Source organism: Stereum hirsutum, assembly GCF_000264905.1.
Source record: "Stereum hirsutum FP-91666 SS1 unplaced genomic scaffold STEHIscaffold_2, whole genome shotgun sequence".
Taxonomy (NCBI): domain Eukaryota; kingdom Fungi; phylum Basidiomycota; class Agaricomycetes; order Russulales; family Stereaceae; genus Stereum; species Stereum hirsutum.
This window is the reverse complement of record NW_006763132.1, coordinates 3,685,453-3,699,650: the sequence shown is the minus strand read 5'-3', so window position 1 is coordinate 3,699,650 and position 14,198 is coordinate 3,685,453. Positions and strand designations below refer to the sequence as shown.

The window sequence follows — 14,198 nt, the reverse complement described above, 5'->3', positions numbered from 1 at the left end:
GCCAGAAGGGCAGACCGTACACTGCGGGCCACTCAGAATCTTTCCGCTCTGCGTCCTACTCAATGTATAATAAATCTCCTTATCGAAGGGTGAATTCTGCCGGAAGTACTGATCAAAAATGGAGTTGCGCAGCACCACAGGAGAACAGTCAATTAATAAATAAGTAAGCCGAGATGTGGTGCTGAGTCCATCCCCAGTTGAAAATGTTCAGGAGATGCTGGAGTGCCGCGGAGTCACCTTCCCAAAGATGCACAAAATATAGCCTCCCAATTGAGGATCCCCTCGGTGGAAAGATAAATATATTTGCGACTTGGAAGTTGGCCCTTCAATATACCTCAGGGACTTTGGACTAAGGAGCTCGACCTACCGCCGGACTGTGAGCACGTGACCAGGACTTGCGCCCTGAACTGCCGGACTTCCGCGCTCGATTTTTTGCCGATAAATAATGTCATACTCGAGACTTCACGTAGGTCAGGAAGACTCGGGACTCGGTGCCACTGGTTCACTATAGCGGCTACGTTGCCACTTCATGCGGGTTCACGTCTCCTCGAAACGCTAAGGCTCTGAGTTCAGCCTAGTTCGGGCCTGTCGTTCAAACCTGACCTCTAGGGATACATTTGCGTTCAGTCGTACCCCGACGATATCCTTTCATCTTCCTTCCATCACTGCGTGCCGACATGTCTGCGATGTCTGGATTTTGTTTGGCTTACCTCCTTCAGGCTTGTTCGCCGCCTTCTTACCCATGCTTCTAGGCTCATCTCGGCTCTTGCAATCATTCCTCACAGTATCGATGCTAGTCGACAACTCCTCCAGTAAAACTCGCACTCAGAGCTTGCAATGCACTGCTAAAGGCGCTGATCTGTCTGGAAATTTACACCTTGGTTGATCTATTGCATGTTCCGAAGCAGACACATTTCATGCTCTCGTTTTATAGAGGCGTGCACTCGACGCATAGATCAAGCGGTGCTTAATGCTTCGCACGGCTCCCCTCATCAGAATTCTGATAAGGATCCAAGTATCACAATGCTTCTCATTGTATGGAATGCTCCAGAAAATATTTTGGAAAAATAACAACACAGCTTGTCGCGCAATATCCGCAACATGGCATGTTATTGGTAAATATTTTTCTCTCTGGACAGCCTACCGTGACGGTGCTCGCCACTATGCATTCCGGAGACTGCGAGAAAATGCACATAGTGCTTAAGTAAAATGGCCTATCGCACAATATTGGCGTACATGCTATCATCTGGAACGTCACCCCGCTCAAAACACTCAGCAAGCTTTGCGCTCGCCCACATATGATCCAGATACTTTCTCGCATATGAAACGCCCATATCCCAACAGGTGATAGCTGGGTGACGAGGCTGTAAACGTACCCATATATCCCTCCATACCGCGCAATCACCGTTCTGGACCAGATCCTCGTGGTCATGGGTGACGATTAGTTTGCGTATGATATCCGCCTGTTGAAAGGCCACGTAAACGACCATCGTTCGTACTGGATCGCTATCAGCTTCTGGAATGTCGAACAAGGGAAGAAGATTCCTGAGGGCGTCGAGACATTCTCTACGCAAATGTTGAGAGGCCGAATGTGCGAAAGTCTGACGATTGAGCGGTATACCAAACGGTTAGTAGGGAGCGATGACCTGAGCTAAGGTCTGTAACAACTCGCCTCATAAGTCTGGGCATTCGAAACGCAGTTCCTGAGTCTCTTCACTTCGACCAGAACGGCGTCGTACGTGATTGCAGCTTGATCCAACTTTTCCAGACCTTCACGTTTGAGATACTCTACGCCCTTCGGGTCTCCATAAACGGTTCGGCTGGCTAGGAGGGCTTCGATTCGGACGTGACCCCACATCCATGGATATTTCGGCTCTCGCCAGATAGGAATATACGATACGTCGCGGCCACATGCCTCCTTCAAATCTAGTACGCATAAAAGAACATTCGTAAGTCGTGTCCAGCAACAGAATCGAATAAAATAATCACCGTCCTCGAGCCATGGAGGTTCGCCCGTAAGACCTTCCTTCATCACCAGCACGACATCTACATCTGAGTCCTTGTGTGCGCGTCCTCGCCCGACTGAACCGAATATACCCGCCCAAGCGATATACGACTTATTGTCCTCGCTTTCCCAGACAGGCTGCAAGCGGACTCGCATCTCCTCGAATGTCGGGATGCCAGCCATAGAGTAGCGGTATTTTTCATGGAACGCAGGATGGACGACTCCAAGAGGCGTTCGGGATTGAAATCCAGCACGCCGGATCATGCCTGGATGTGCTACGTCATCTCTCCCTTTTCAGGAAGTTCTGGCACGTGCCAGAGTGATCCGAATATCGAGTTATTCTACGCCACATTGCTTTTGCAAAGTTTGGAGGGACAGACCTGTCGGTTATCATGCTAAAAGCATTGAAGCACGGAATACAGACTTATTCCTGACCTTGTTTTTTTACTTTACATCAGAGTGAGTACCGGCGTTCCCACCAAGCGCCATGTCCATTGCAAATTGGCGGACTTTGAAAGCTGCCGGGCAAGCCGCATCCCATTTCGACGCGGGCCACAGCAAGACTCACCGATTTGGCTGGGTGGCACCTATGTACGAGACCTTGTGCGTCTAGGGCAAGGTACACCCCACCAGTAAATCCTATAAATTCTAGTATATTATTTGACATACATTCACTTCGTTTGGTCGCGACAGAATCTTTTCATTCTCCTCGAGTGATTTGATATGAGCGTATGGCCCATTGTGTAGCTCGTTCACGTTGAAATTAGAAAATTCTGTCGCGACCAAATTAAAGAGAATTATTTTAGATAAATTTAGGCATAGCTATGTTGAGTGTCACTATGCACACTGCTGCCTTTGTTGTGTTGCAATGTTCGTAAGTGACAGCCTGCAGCCACTCGGCTACGGGAGTAAGCGAGACGCGGCACAGCGGAGTTTGAACCAGCACGCAATGGGTGAGTGCCGGTACTCAATCAGAGGTGTGGTCCACGACAAAGGCTGGGGTGGTCGCCACAGCGTACCACAAACTTCCAGATATGGGGTGATTACGTACCACATCCGTGCACGAAGTTGTTGGCGTGTCGGATGATCCCGACCGCCTCTTGTTCAAAGCTTCACGTGGTCATCGGTCTTGAAATATCGTACTTGGACTCACTGTTATTACTCTGATACCTAAAGTCGTCTCATACGATGACCTCTCCAGTGTGACTTCACTTCAGCACTTTCCCGGATTCATAGGACGCGTTCCCCCCTTTGCACGCGTCATTGTCCTCTTGAAGACCTCAACAGACTCATAATTCGGTTGAGCGACTTCGTTCTCCATGTCTCTCTTTGTGAAGTTGTTCCACGCCTCTACTCCGTTTCACTTGCACCACCCCCCTTACCACTTGACTTCCACTGCAAACGAATGCGGCTTGGCGGACGAACTGTTCGCTCTGGCTCACCCACAACCTCGAGCACTCTCGGGTCCTATTCCCTCATCCTCCTCTTAGGGGCCTGATTTTGCACGTATCCAAGCTTTTCCGACGTCCGCACCTTTGGCCGCCACCACTTCACCTAAGAGCAAAACCTCGCCTGTTCTCAGTCAGATCCCCTCTTCTGCTTCTTCTGAACTCCTCCCTCTATGGACGCTCTTCCAACTTCCGTTTGCACTATCGGAGGTCACATCTAGTCCGGCGCTCACACGCAACTCAGCTCCGCTCTCTTGTGTTTGTCGTTTGCGTGCAGATTCCGAAACGCCTGACCCGATATATGCGCACAAAATCCAGTTTAACGCACGAATGAACCTCCTAACTTTTCACTGGCAGGAAACACCCTACGTTCATAGTACACTACTTCTCGTCCTTCTCGCAGATTCCTCTTCTGACTATCTCCGTTCTCCGGACATACTTGGACGAATACTCGAAGGGCAAAGAAGAGCAGATCGCGGTCGGGAAAGGGACTGTCGGTAGAAGAAGTGGTATCTCCGGGATAGTCAGACCATCTCCTCCTTTGCAGCGATGACGACTGGCAGGACACCCTCTACACGTAACAACTACGGGCGTACACCTCACAGATTCCGACAGACTATCACAGGCTTGCTCTCACTGCAGTGCTGACCAGTGCTCTTCGTCGTCTCGCTGCTGAATGGTGTTAAGCTTTCTTGTAGTCTTCGGCGAGCTTTGAGTTGTCTCTGGTCCTAGTCCAATTACCTCGAAATTGGCTACGTTTCTATCATTTCCCGACATATGCGTTCCAGATGTCTCGTGTCCGTAGTTTCTGGTTCTATTCTGTGTCACGATATCTGCTCTCCCTCGGTATTTCATTCCCTATTGATTTGGCGTGACTAATTTCAACTCTTTGTACCACTTTGTTTATCTTGCTGAAGTGTATTTGCAGAGAATAGACCCCCTTCCACTCCACCTCTAACTTCAGGCACTTGCTACTCCTGCTGCAGCGCGTTCTCGTTTGCACGTGCATGTCTGCCCCTCGATCCGCCCTTCGTAATTTTGTTGTTCGAAGGCCCTGCTTACTCTCACTTTCGCTGTGTGTATGCGGAGATCATTGTTCTCCTCAGCTAACTCGGGGTGAGTCTGAATACGCAGAACCCAAGTCCGAGTCACCGTCGGACATCACTTCAGCCTTGAGCTTTCGGTTTCTCCAATTTCTTCTCCTTACTGTGTATTGAGTACACCGCGAAGAAAAAGAGAACCAAAGTAGCCATGGTACCCGAGTTCACAGCGAGATGGTCAAAGCAGCAGACATATGGCGATGAATATATAGAATCTTTGGACGTAACTCGTGAACAAAGCCTGCAGCTGGAAGAGCGATAGATGACCGAGACCTCGGAGCTCTAATCTACCTCATCAACCCGTCTTTCTCTTCATGCCTCCACACTTCTCACACAGCACAACATACCCCTCCGTATTCTTCTTCCCGTTCTTACGACTCTTGACAACGAGATAGACACCGTAACTGACTCCGCCGATGACGACTGCACCGGCAGCTGCAGCTATAACGATCCCTACGACGGGTAGTGCACCGCCTGCACCGACACTCTGTGCTACCGCGAAGGGTGAACCCGCAGCGACGCTCCCTATACCACTTTGAACCCCGGCCGCCCATGATCCTTGGCAACGTAAGATGTTTTAGGTTACCAATATCAGATCTACAGTCACAGCACATACCTGCAACGACCCCATTCCCCCCAAACCCTACTAACCCGACTACTCCTGGAGCAGCCGCGGGAGCCACTGCAGCACTGACACCAGCTCCCACAGCAGCCGCTTTTCCAGCGACCGCTTTTCCGTCACAAGCACAAATACGGACACGCATGTTCTCAGAGTCGATTGCCATGCGCTCGAGAGCTATGGTGCGACAATGCCGTCAAAAATGTCGATGAGTCTATTGACCCCATGATATGTACGTACCGGAAGAGGCAACCTCCGGTCGGGGATGTGACACAGCCCTTCGAAGTCGGTCTTGGAGAGGTTCTCGACAGGTAGTTGAAGGAGCACAGGGTTTTGCGACGGATGCTCCGTTCACGACGGCGTCCTGTACCAAGGTGTCTTTCTCAGAGTATATGGCGTTCTCTCCTCTGAAGGAATGAGTCCTTGGAGCAATGTTTGAAGACATGTGTATGTAGAGAGAATAGCGCTTTGTCGAGTGGTAGGACGCTTGTGAATGGAGTAGAGAAAGAAGGATGCACCTAATGCTGTGGCGTCTGTTCGTTTATAAATCTCTTGCTCCTATTTATGTGGCGTGAGTCCAGAAGATGACGACATCGTGGGCAGCATCGCCGAGTACGCTCTGCGTGGCAAGTTACTGTAACAATAGACTTTGACTCGCTGCATGAGCATTGACCGCCTCGATTCCGGCATGTAAACGACCTCACCTCCTGGCAAAGGCCTCGTTTGTGGCGTTGAAGGATGTCAGAGAAGAGCAAATCGACGCGATCCATGAGACGTAGAGCATGTATTTCTGAGACAGATCGAGATACTACATCGAGTGGCGCATTACATAGGAAGAACGACTCGCGGCTGTCCCTGTGTACGCATGCCAACTTGAATGGGCGGAGATCCACCGAAGTACTTATCTGTGACAGAGAAGAAAGATCCAGACAAAAGTCAAGACGAAGTCAAGATTCGGCGGAAACAGTCATTTAGAATCTTTCGAAATACCACGGCCAGTCTAGTTCATGGTTCAGATTGAAAGCAGGTAAAGCGTGAAGACTAAGGGAGAAAGAGATGGAGGAGAGTGTTTGTAAACGAGAGACTCGGAGAGCAAAAAGTTCAACATTAAACGCCACCCGGCATTTCCCGGAATCGAATGGGCTACAACGCCAATCGGCAACCAGTCGGTCTCGAGAAAGTTGAAGTTGGTTTCCACCCTCACCACACAATCCGGACAAGGGCTCAGGGCCCATATACATTCCATCCTCGTGATTCATCACCTAGAGATTTCTACCCGTTCATCTTCGTCACAACGAACCTGCTCGAGTGCTGAGGACATCCCTTGAAGACGACCGTTGAAGATGACTGCTGAATACAAACTACTCGAGGTGCGTTGATTTGATGATCTAGAATGGTCTAAATGATCTCATGGCCAGATACACAGCTCACTCTGGTCGATGTTCTGGATATGAAGGAGATGTCGATGCTCATCTTCGCAGCGGTTTTCGGTCAAAGTCCGCATAGTCTCTGTTCAGGTGTGTTTACACCTCGTCTCTCAGCAGCGAACCGTCTTTCATGTCCTCTCACAATGCGACGTGCAGGTGGTCGCAAGCTGGTGCCGCATCGGATCTCATCCTAGTAAAGGGCCACTACCCCATCGCGTGAGCCTCTCACCTCCGCATCCATTACACCATCATATCCTAGCTGCCCAATGCGCTCGTCTAGGACAGATTCTTCGTCTCATTGCTCTGATACTACTCCCTTTCTTTGGTAGCCCAGTCCGACGTCGATATCCCACCCACGGTCACTCTCGCAGATCAACCGCTCCCGTGAAGACTCTGAGCTTTCCAGCTCGATATACGTATCTTTGTGCGCTACCATTCGCCCCACGTACGAGCTCTGCTCAACGCTCCAAACCAACGTCAAAACCGATTTCCACCTGCGTCCGAGGCCTTTGGCCGCCCATAAATTTCTCAACCCCGCCAAAGAGATCAAAACATACGCACATCTGCCGACCGCTTCAGCTCCACACGCTTCGTTCTCCTTCCGCCCTCTATCTATCAAACTACCTCTTAGTCCCTTGTGGAGAGGGGAGTACGCAGAGCAAGTGGGACAGCAGACGAAAGGCATAGCCGGAAGGATGGTCAGATGATGATGAAAATCTGGGACCGGAAATGACGAGGGATCCGAGGCCGTGATTCGAAGCGAAAGTGGCGTTGGAGGGGGTCGGAAACGAGAGGACAGTGAGACGGATTGTAGAGGGCCCTGTCTTGGATGATGATGATGCCAGAGTGGAGCGAGACGAGGAGGTCGATAGGAAGAACACGGGTGAAGGTCGAACTGAGAGAATGTGAGCCTGTGGGCGAACGGCTTGATGTGGCGTCGGTACGTTACAACCTTCGACCGGCCAGAAAATCATTACATAATGGAGGGTGAATTTCGAATCCTGCTGGCCAGAATACATCCTCGGCATCGTACGATTGATCAAAAAGTACGATGAAGACCGTCAATCCAGCCTCCGCAGGTCGCCCCAAGACTTTGACTATGAGTGTCGGCGCTTGTCGCGTTGTGGGGAGTCGATCCGAGGTAGACAGTGTTGACATGTCTATTGCGTTTTTTTTTTTTTTTTCGTTTGTCCATCCTGACTCTTCTCGTCGAGCCATTATCTCTTGGTTTGGCGCTGTTTCTCGGCCGCTCTGTACCGTGGCGCCCCTGTGATCCATCGAGAGATGTCGGATTGTACAGATCCATTCTCCACTTCGAGGTTCGAACCGGTGGAATGCACTATCAGCACCTGTCGTACGCAGCTGGCTGTAGCTTGATGACTTCATGCTGCTATGACACGTCATTGACCTTTGTGTCTGCTTCGTATGCGCACAACACGTGCATGCGTTACGAAGATTATGTTTCGATTCTTCCCAGGGGAAATCTCGGTTCATTTGTGCTGGATGCAATGTTGGGCCGCATCTGTGTGGTTTAAAGTGCATGCCGTGCTTCAATTGTCGATCCTTCAGCTTGACATAGTCTATGATCTCGATGAATACGGCGACCAGAGTTCATGTTGGGCTGGCACAGTCTGTGAATTCTGTGTCCGGTGCACTTGTCGCTTTTGTCGTTTCGCTGTTGTTGTGTGAGCCGTGCGGACCGATCCGTAGGGCAAACGATGCTAAAGGGCTCTCACGGATCGTCCTTTGATACGGGGGAAGGCGATCGCGGTCGAGCGTGTAGATGGAAGATGTATGGATGAACGTATGAGAGGGGCTGACGCTACCTACCCTCCCATGACAGCGTTATGTTTGCTGGAAGTGTGTTGATTCCGCCACCAGTAGTCGTAAATAACGGGCATTAGATTCAACTGTTGTGGGTATCGTTCTTCCATGCACAAGCGGACGAATGGACCTCTGATAGGTGTAGCCTTGGGGCATCACGGAAGTAGATTGACTGCTCAGATCCACAAACTACAGTTGACCTCGGAGCTGCAGTCGATGTCTGGCCTACTCATCCGTAGCTTGCCCTGTTCCATTCTGCTCTTGGTCTCATCTTCTTGCCGGGCCTGTACTGACGACATCAAAATGTTCGTCTTGTATCTGTAGATCATCAGCTTTATGAAGGTCTGTCCAATTCTCGTCCCTCGACGCTTTTCCTTTTTCGTAGCGGCATTTTCTCCACTCATGTTCTCCGTCCTCCACGATCACTCCCCTGCGCCCTTCGTCTCCAATATATCCTCCTTCTGACACTTGTCATCGTATTTTATTGTTTACTTCAGTCATACTCCGTAGACATTCATATTGATTTGTGATCTTGCGTCTGTAGATCGTATAGCCCTACTTGATTTTCGATTGTCTCGAGTATCACCTCTAACGAGGAATGTGCACCGTGGCTCACTCCCTTTTCTCCAGCCGTTACTATCGCTCTTCACGAATACCATCCCAACTCGATGACCTCAGTAGCCTTGATCTACCTAATCTTCGCATGCTCGGTTCTAGCCTACCACTGTCAGTCCCGGCCGCAGTATCAGCATCCTCTGGACTGGCTACGACTGAAAACTACGCTGGCTGTCGTATGAAAGCGCATCCTGCGCCGCCACATGAAAGCCTTGATCTCGGTTTCCACTCTTCTCCCCTTCATTTATGAACTAGTAGCATCCGTTCATTTTCGTTTTCCATCCTTTGGTGGTAGCGTCGAGCGTTCACTCTCTCGCCCCTTCCTTCCCATAGATTGTTGTTGGAGACTCCTATTTCTCTTGTACAACGCATCTTACAACCTCTCGCTTCCCAATCCCTCTCCTCTTTCCTTTCTTTACATGCAGTCTCCTTCAGTCCCTACTGTTCTAGGGATAGAGACTAAGATAACCTGCATGTGTTCTATTTTCTTCGCTTTCTTTTCAGGTCAGGACATGATGATGCGTGACTCTTAGCGTCCTCAAGCTCTCCTGTGCGAAGACCTTAAAAAGTACTGATACGACGGCCCTTCTGCAGCACGCTGAGCTACCCCCGACACACGGTTTTCTTCTATTCTCAATCTTCTAGTCCGGTTATCACTACTGTGTGCTGGTCTTGAGATTCTTGTCGCTCCATTGTGACCATGTCGAAGGCATATTTGGGAACGACAAAAGTCGAACTTACTACACCAGCTAGAATCGCGACTTGACTTCCGCTCCGCACATTTAGGCTTTTCTTGAACTCGCACCTATTTTATCCGAGGTTCTCTCCCTGTTTGTTCCAAACTGCGTCATGCTGGCGACGACTCAACGATCTCGGCAAACATCCTCTCCAACGCGTTATTGATGCTCGATATAGAATGTCTCTTGCTCGTCTTGGTGTAGAACTTGTGCTTTAGCTGTTCTGCTCGTCTTTTTTGTCCCTATCATCCTGATGGGCAACTTGCGTCCCGGTCGTCTGATTCTCATTTGTGCGACATCGAGGAGTATCATTGACGCGAATCGGGGCGCTGTATGGTGCCACTGTGGCAGAATTTAAATACCCGACATGGCACGTGATGTTTCAGTCGGAGCCCAAACAGAGCGAGGCACACAGGCTCACTCGGTCGCCTGCTCTTCATCATCTCTACCAGCATCTACCAGCATCGTTCTCTACTTTCTACCACTTTAAGCACTGCAGAAATCATGGAAAGGTAACGACATGCAACTCTTTATATTCAGGTCTCATATGAATATTCAGCATCAATCTGCATTCATCGATACGATACCGACAGAGATTCTGGACAAAATCATCGACCATATTCCACCTGAAGATATGCCGTCCATCAGCCTCGTGAAGCGAGCATGGTTGCCCCTCGGACAAGGAAGAGCATTTAAGAAGGTCCATCTAACCACCCTTGCCAGATGTATATATTTTTGCTCTCTGACCAGACGGTCACCGTATCTTCTCGGAGCTGTGGAGGAGGTTCGCCTCGAGGGAGACAACGTCGTCGGAAAGGTCCGCGCCACCTCTAAGCTTCTGTCCCAAATGACGAAAGTGAAGACGGTGTGGTTCTCTCTCGCGAGGTTGGTAGATCCATCAGGGCTAGACTCCATCTTCCCCTCCTTGAAAACGGTGATCGTGCACCGCTCTCAAGTCCTGGAGGGTTTTCTTCCCGTATTTTTGGCTGGAAGGAGGTGTATATTGAACGTAATCATCTATGAGAGCTTCGACATCAACGTCTCTGCTCCCCCTCATCCGACGTGGCCCGATAGATTTTCGCCCGCAAGTCCATCATGTTCGGTGGCAGCTCTACGATCCGACCTTTCTGCGCCGAACGCTCTTGCGGCCCTCTCCAGGCACATCGCATCTCCCACTACGATTTCGATTTCACCTACGAAGCTCTACGAAGCTGCTGCGATTAGATACGAGTCCCTCACAGAATGTCCCATGGATGTGGGACGAAATGCTGATGGAGAATTGGCTCGATGAAGTGATCCGTGAGTGTCAATGCCTCCTACACTGTATCTTACATCCTGCTGATGCTGCCAAAACCATAGCCGAAACAAACTCCCTCGTGTCGTCCTCACATAGATCCATCGTAATCGAAGAACGTGTACATCCAGATTATCTCGAGCAATACGCCCTCGCGATACACTCCATCCACTCCGGGGTCTCGAACAAAACTACACCTCCGGTGTGGAGGTACGAAAGTTGTTGTTGGAGGAGGGGATCGGGAGCGGTCGCTCGGTCTACTGAGATGAAGAGCAGGCCGATCAGGCGTAGAGGAGAAAGAGAAAATGTATAGTACTGATGTACACACCTAAACGATGAATACCAGTGCTGGAAAAGGTTTGATGGCGTCGGAGTAGCCTAAGCTAGAAGCCGAACGAGGTATAGAGAGGGAACAGATGGAGCGGGAGTTAGAACGATGGAGATCAGAGGGTTCTAAGGGATGGACTGAGACGGTGTTGACGCTGGGACGGACAGACGGTTGACGGACGGACGGACAGACAGATACGTTCGAGTTAACTGGGTGAGGGGGAACCTGCATTCGAGTGGTGGCAGGACACCGGTATAAGTGACAGAACCAAGTGCTTCCCGATCAGCCGCGCGTGCTCATGCGCCGTCGGGCAAGCTACAGAAGCATAGAGACGTTAGTGAACATCGAAATTAGTCCGAGTATCCAGGTACATAGGTAGAGAGTCCGGGAGATGTGGTGAGAGGCTAAATACGATCCCGTATCGTAAAATTAACTGAAAATAAAGAGGAGCGTTCCATGTTCGAATACGAAGATGTCTAGAGGTATACTGACCGTTGGAGATTATCGCAGAGTCGCAGATTGCAGCTATTGACGAACGCGAGCGATGTGGGTGTCCTCTGTGGCCCTCACACAGAGTGGCAGGCATGGGTGCCCAATCCAACCGCCAAGACTGTACCACATGCTGCGGCGCAATGATACGACCAGGCAGGTGCTCTCTTCCGATCAGTAGACCACTGACGCGATAGGGAGTGGTGGTGAAACAAGAGAAGACGAAGAAATTCAAATAAAATGATGAAAAAGCGTACTGTATATTCAAACCACTAATGAAAGTGTCGCTGAGTGAGAAAGAATGCGGACTTGGACCAGAAGGCAATTTCCTAGAGGGGTTTATGTATGAAAGAAGAGGTGTGCAAAGTTTGAAGAGAATCGAATCATGGGAAGTGCTAGCAATAATTCAAGCAAAGTGACGGGGGGAGCAGATGTGGTGGCTGAACCCGAAGCCGCGCGTTCCGTTCCTAGTACCGAGCGGATGGCTCCGGCTCTTCGTCCACTAGCGATGTCGAATGGGCACGACGGGATCGTTACCGCATGGAAACAAATGTAAATCGAGCTTGAGGTCTTGCCCGAGAGCATCTAGAACATTCCAAAGTCGACAGTTCAGCAGTTCAGAGACAAAGGTAGGAAAAACCGAATAAATCTACAGAATTGCTGTAAAGTGGGCTTAACCGAGGATTGAAAGTCCGACAGCGCGAGCGTAAGTATCATACAAAGTCGCTACGCTAACTCCATATCCTTCTCATATGGGGGAGTACACGAGTATGCCTGTGTGCTCCTCCACACCGGTGACTTTGAAAAGCTTGTACAATCGATGAGCAGCTTCTCCGAGGAGGAACGGCCGGCGAGGATTTTTTGTATCTGCCAACTCAACTGCTTTCTGGGCATTATCCACACCCTCCTGAAGATAATTCCGCCTAAGGATACCCTCGCTTGTGTCCGCCACCGCGTGTAAAGTCAACGATAGACCCGATAAAAACCCAACATGTTTATCGCTCAGTTCTGGCACCCTATCTATGATACTCCGGTGAATTGCCAGCGCATTGTCGAGATCGTCGAGTTTCCTTGAGAATAGATAGCGTGCTTGAAGTGCAGTCGCGTATGCACTGAGGCAATATGGTTTGTCAGGATGATGGTCATCGTATGTGTTGCGGGCTTCGTCAAGCAATTTCATGGCGTCTTGCAAGTCACCCTGCTGTCCTAATTGCCCGAATCGAGTGGCAATTGCACAACCGGTGTGCATGAGAAGTCGGGGGCGAGATGGATGGTCTGAGGGAATACAACCCAATGCACGACGAAATCTATGAATAGCAGAGTGTTGGTCCTGTGTCGCGCCAGTGAAATTGAAGTTCACCAAATGCACATGGGCAGAAGCAGCGAGAAAAAGGTGATAGCTTGAGGACGTCTCCGGACAGAGAGTTAAGGCTTCATCATATGCCTTCCTTGCTTCATCAAGGTCCTTCATGTTGTTTTCTGCTCGAAATCTGGTAAGGTATGTGTGACCAAGGATTCGGTGGGATGTGGCCATATCCTCTGAACTCCTGTCCGGCATATCCAGCGATAGATTACAATAGCGAATTGCTTTCTCGAAATCAACGCTGGAGGGGGACGATTTCAATATACCCAAAGCAAGTCTTTGTAAACTCTCGAATCCTGTGTACGCCTCGCGAATTTCCTGGATGCTCGTATCAGGGTCGATGGATGTATCGAATTTAATGCGACTGATGTCTAGTAGGTCGACCACTGTTGCGGCATACGATGCTCCGGCTGGGTCGGATTGTCCCTGAAGAATCTCGATGTGGTTCTGGAGAGCCCGATGCAGAATTTTTGGGTTTCCTGCATGAAAGTCGTCTGCCCTGAGCTTTTCTGCTTTCTGCCAAAGGTCACCAGTATCAGTTTCCATCTACAGTGGAAGCATAGATATTTCAAATATATGATTAGTTGGATGGTTAAAGCGTGCATATAGAAAGATGACCCGTACCCGGATGTGTGTATCAAGGTGTAGGCTTTGGTTAAGGAAAGCTGGGGATATGGATAGGAGATGCGCTATTGATTGCTGATGGAACAACTCTTGAAAATGTTCTTTTATACCTTCGTATCGAGACGTTTGTTATTGTTCTTGTCGTGTGTTATATAAAACAGGAACAATAATACTGCTACTGTCTCGATAGCGCCAAGGCGTATGAGAAATGTGAAACTTCGTTCCGTAATTCCGACACAAAAAACTTACTGAAACGTGATTCTTCAAGTTCTTCCTGAGATCGGTGACAGGGCCGTATCACAATAGACCGTATCTCGAGTGAATT

General features: G+C 49.8%; 5 protein-coding genes across 5 annotated transcripts; 2 read left to right on the top strand and 3 right to left on the bottom strand.

Annotated features, from left to right (window-relative positions):
• Positions 1-1,185: 1,185 nt before the first annotated feature.
• On the bottom strand, positions 1,186-2,204 carry STEHIDRAFT_118665 (uncharacterized protein). The gene is made up of 3 exons (XM_007300274.1): positions 1,990-2,204; positions 1,673-1,926; positions 1,186-1,601 (listed from the first exon to the last, which is right to left on the bottom strand). The coding sequence occupies exons 1-3, from the start codon at positions 2,186-2,188 to the stop codon at positions 1,215-1,217; spliced, it is 840 nt and encodes a 279-aa protein (XP_007300336.1). The 5' UTR covers positions 2,189-2,204; the 3' UTR covers positions 1,186-1,214.
• Positions 2,205-4,753: 2,549 nt separating this feature from the next.
• Positions 4,754-5,617, bottom strand: STEHIDRAFT_165890 (uncharacterized protein; the record flags this gene model as incomplete). Its single annotated transcript, XM_007300273.1, has 3 exons — positions 4,754-5,111; positions 5,170-5,349; positions 5,413-5,617. 3 exons carry the CDS (start codon positions 5,615-5,617, stop codon positions 4,849-4,851), a joined length of 648 nt encoding a protein of 215 aa, XP_007300335.1. The 3' UTR covers positions 4,754-4,848.
• Positions 5,618-6,393: 776 nt separating this feature from the next.
• Positions 6,394-7,573, top strand: STEHIDRAFT_118663 (uncharacterized protein). The gene is made up of 3 exons (XM_007300272.1): positions 6,394-6,542; positions 6,599-6,689; positions 6,756-7,573. The coding sequence occupies exons 1-3, from the start codon at positions 6,516-6,518 to the stop codon at positions 6,791-6,793; spliced, it is 156 nt and encodes a 51-aa protein (XP_007300334.1). The 5' UTR covers positions 6,394-6,515; the 3' UTR covers positions 6,794-7,573.
• A 2,749-nt stretch (positions 7,574-10,322) lies between these two features.
• On the top strand, positions 10,323-11,066 carry STEHIDRAFT_153302 (uncharacterized protein; the record flags this gene model as incomplete). Its single annotated transcript, XM_007300271.1, has 1 exon — positions 10,323-11,066. One exon carries the CDS (start codon positions 10,323-10,325, stop codon positions 11,064-11,066), a length of 744 nt encoding a protein of 247 aa, XP_007300333.1.
• A 1,568-nt stretch (positions 11,067-12,634) lies between these two features.
• Positions 12,635-13,795, bottom strand: STEHIDRAFT_153301 (uncharacterized protein; the record flags this gene model as incomplete). The annotated part of the gene is made up of 1 exon (XM_007300270.1): positions 12,635-13,795. One exon carries the CDS (start codon positions 13,793-13,795, stop codon positions 12,635-12,637), a length of 1,161 nt encoding a protein of 386 aa, XP_007300332.1.
• Positions 13,796-14,198: the final 403 nt, after the last annotated feature.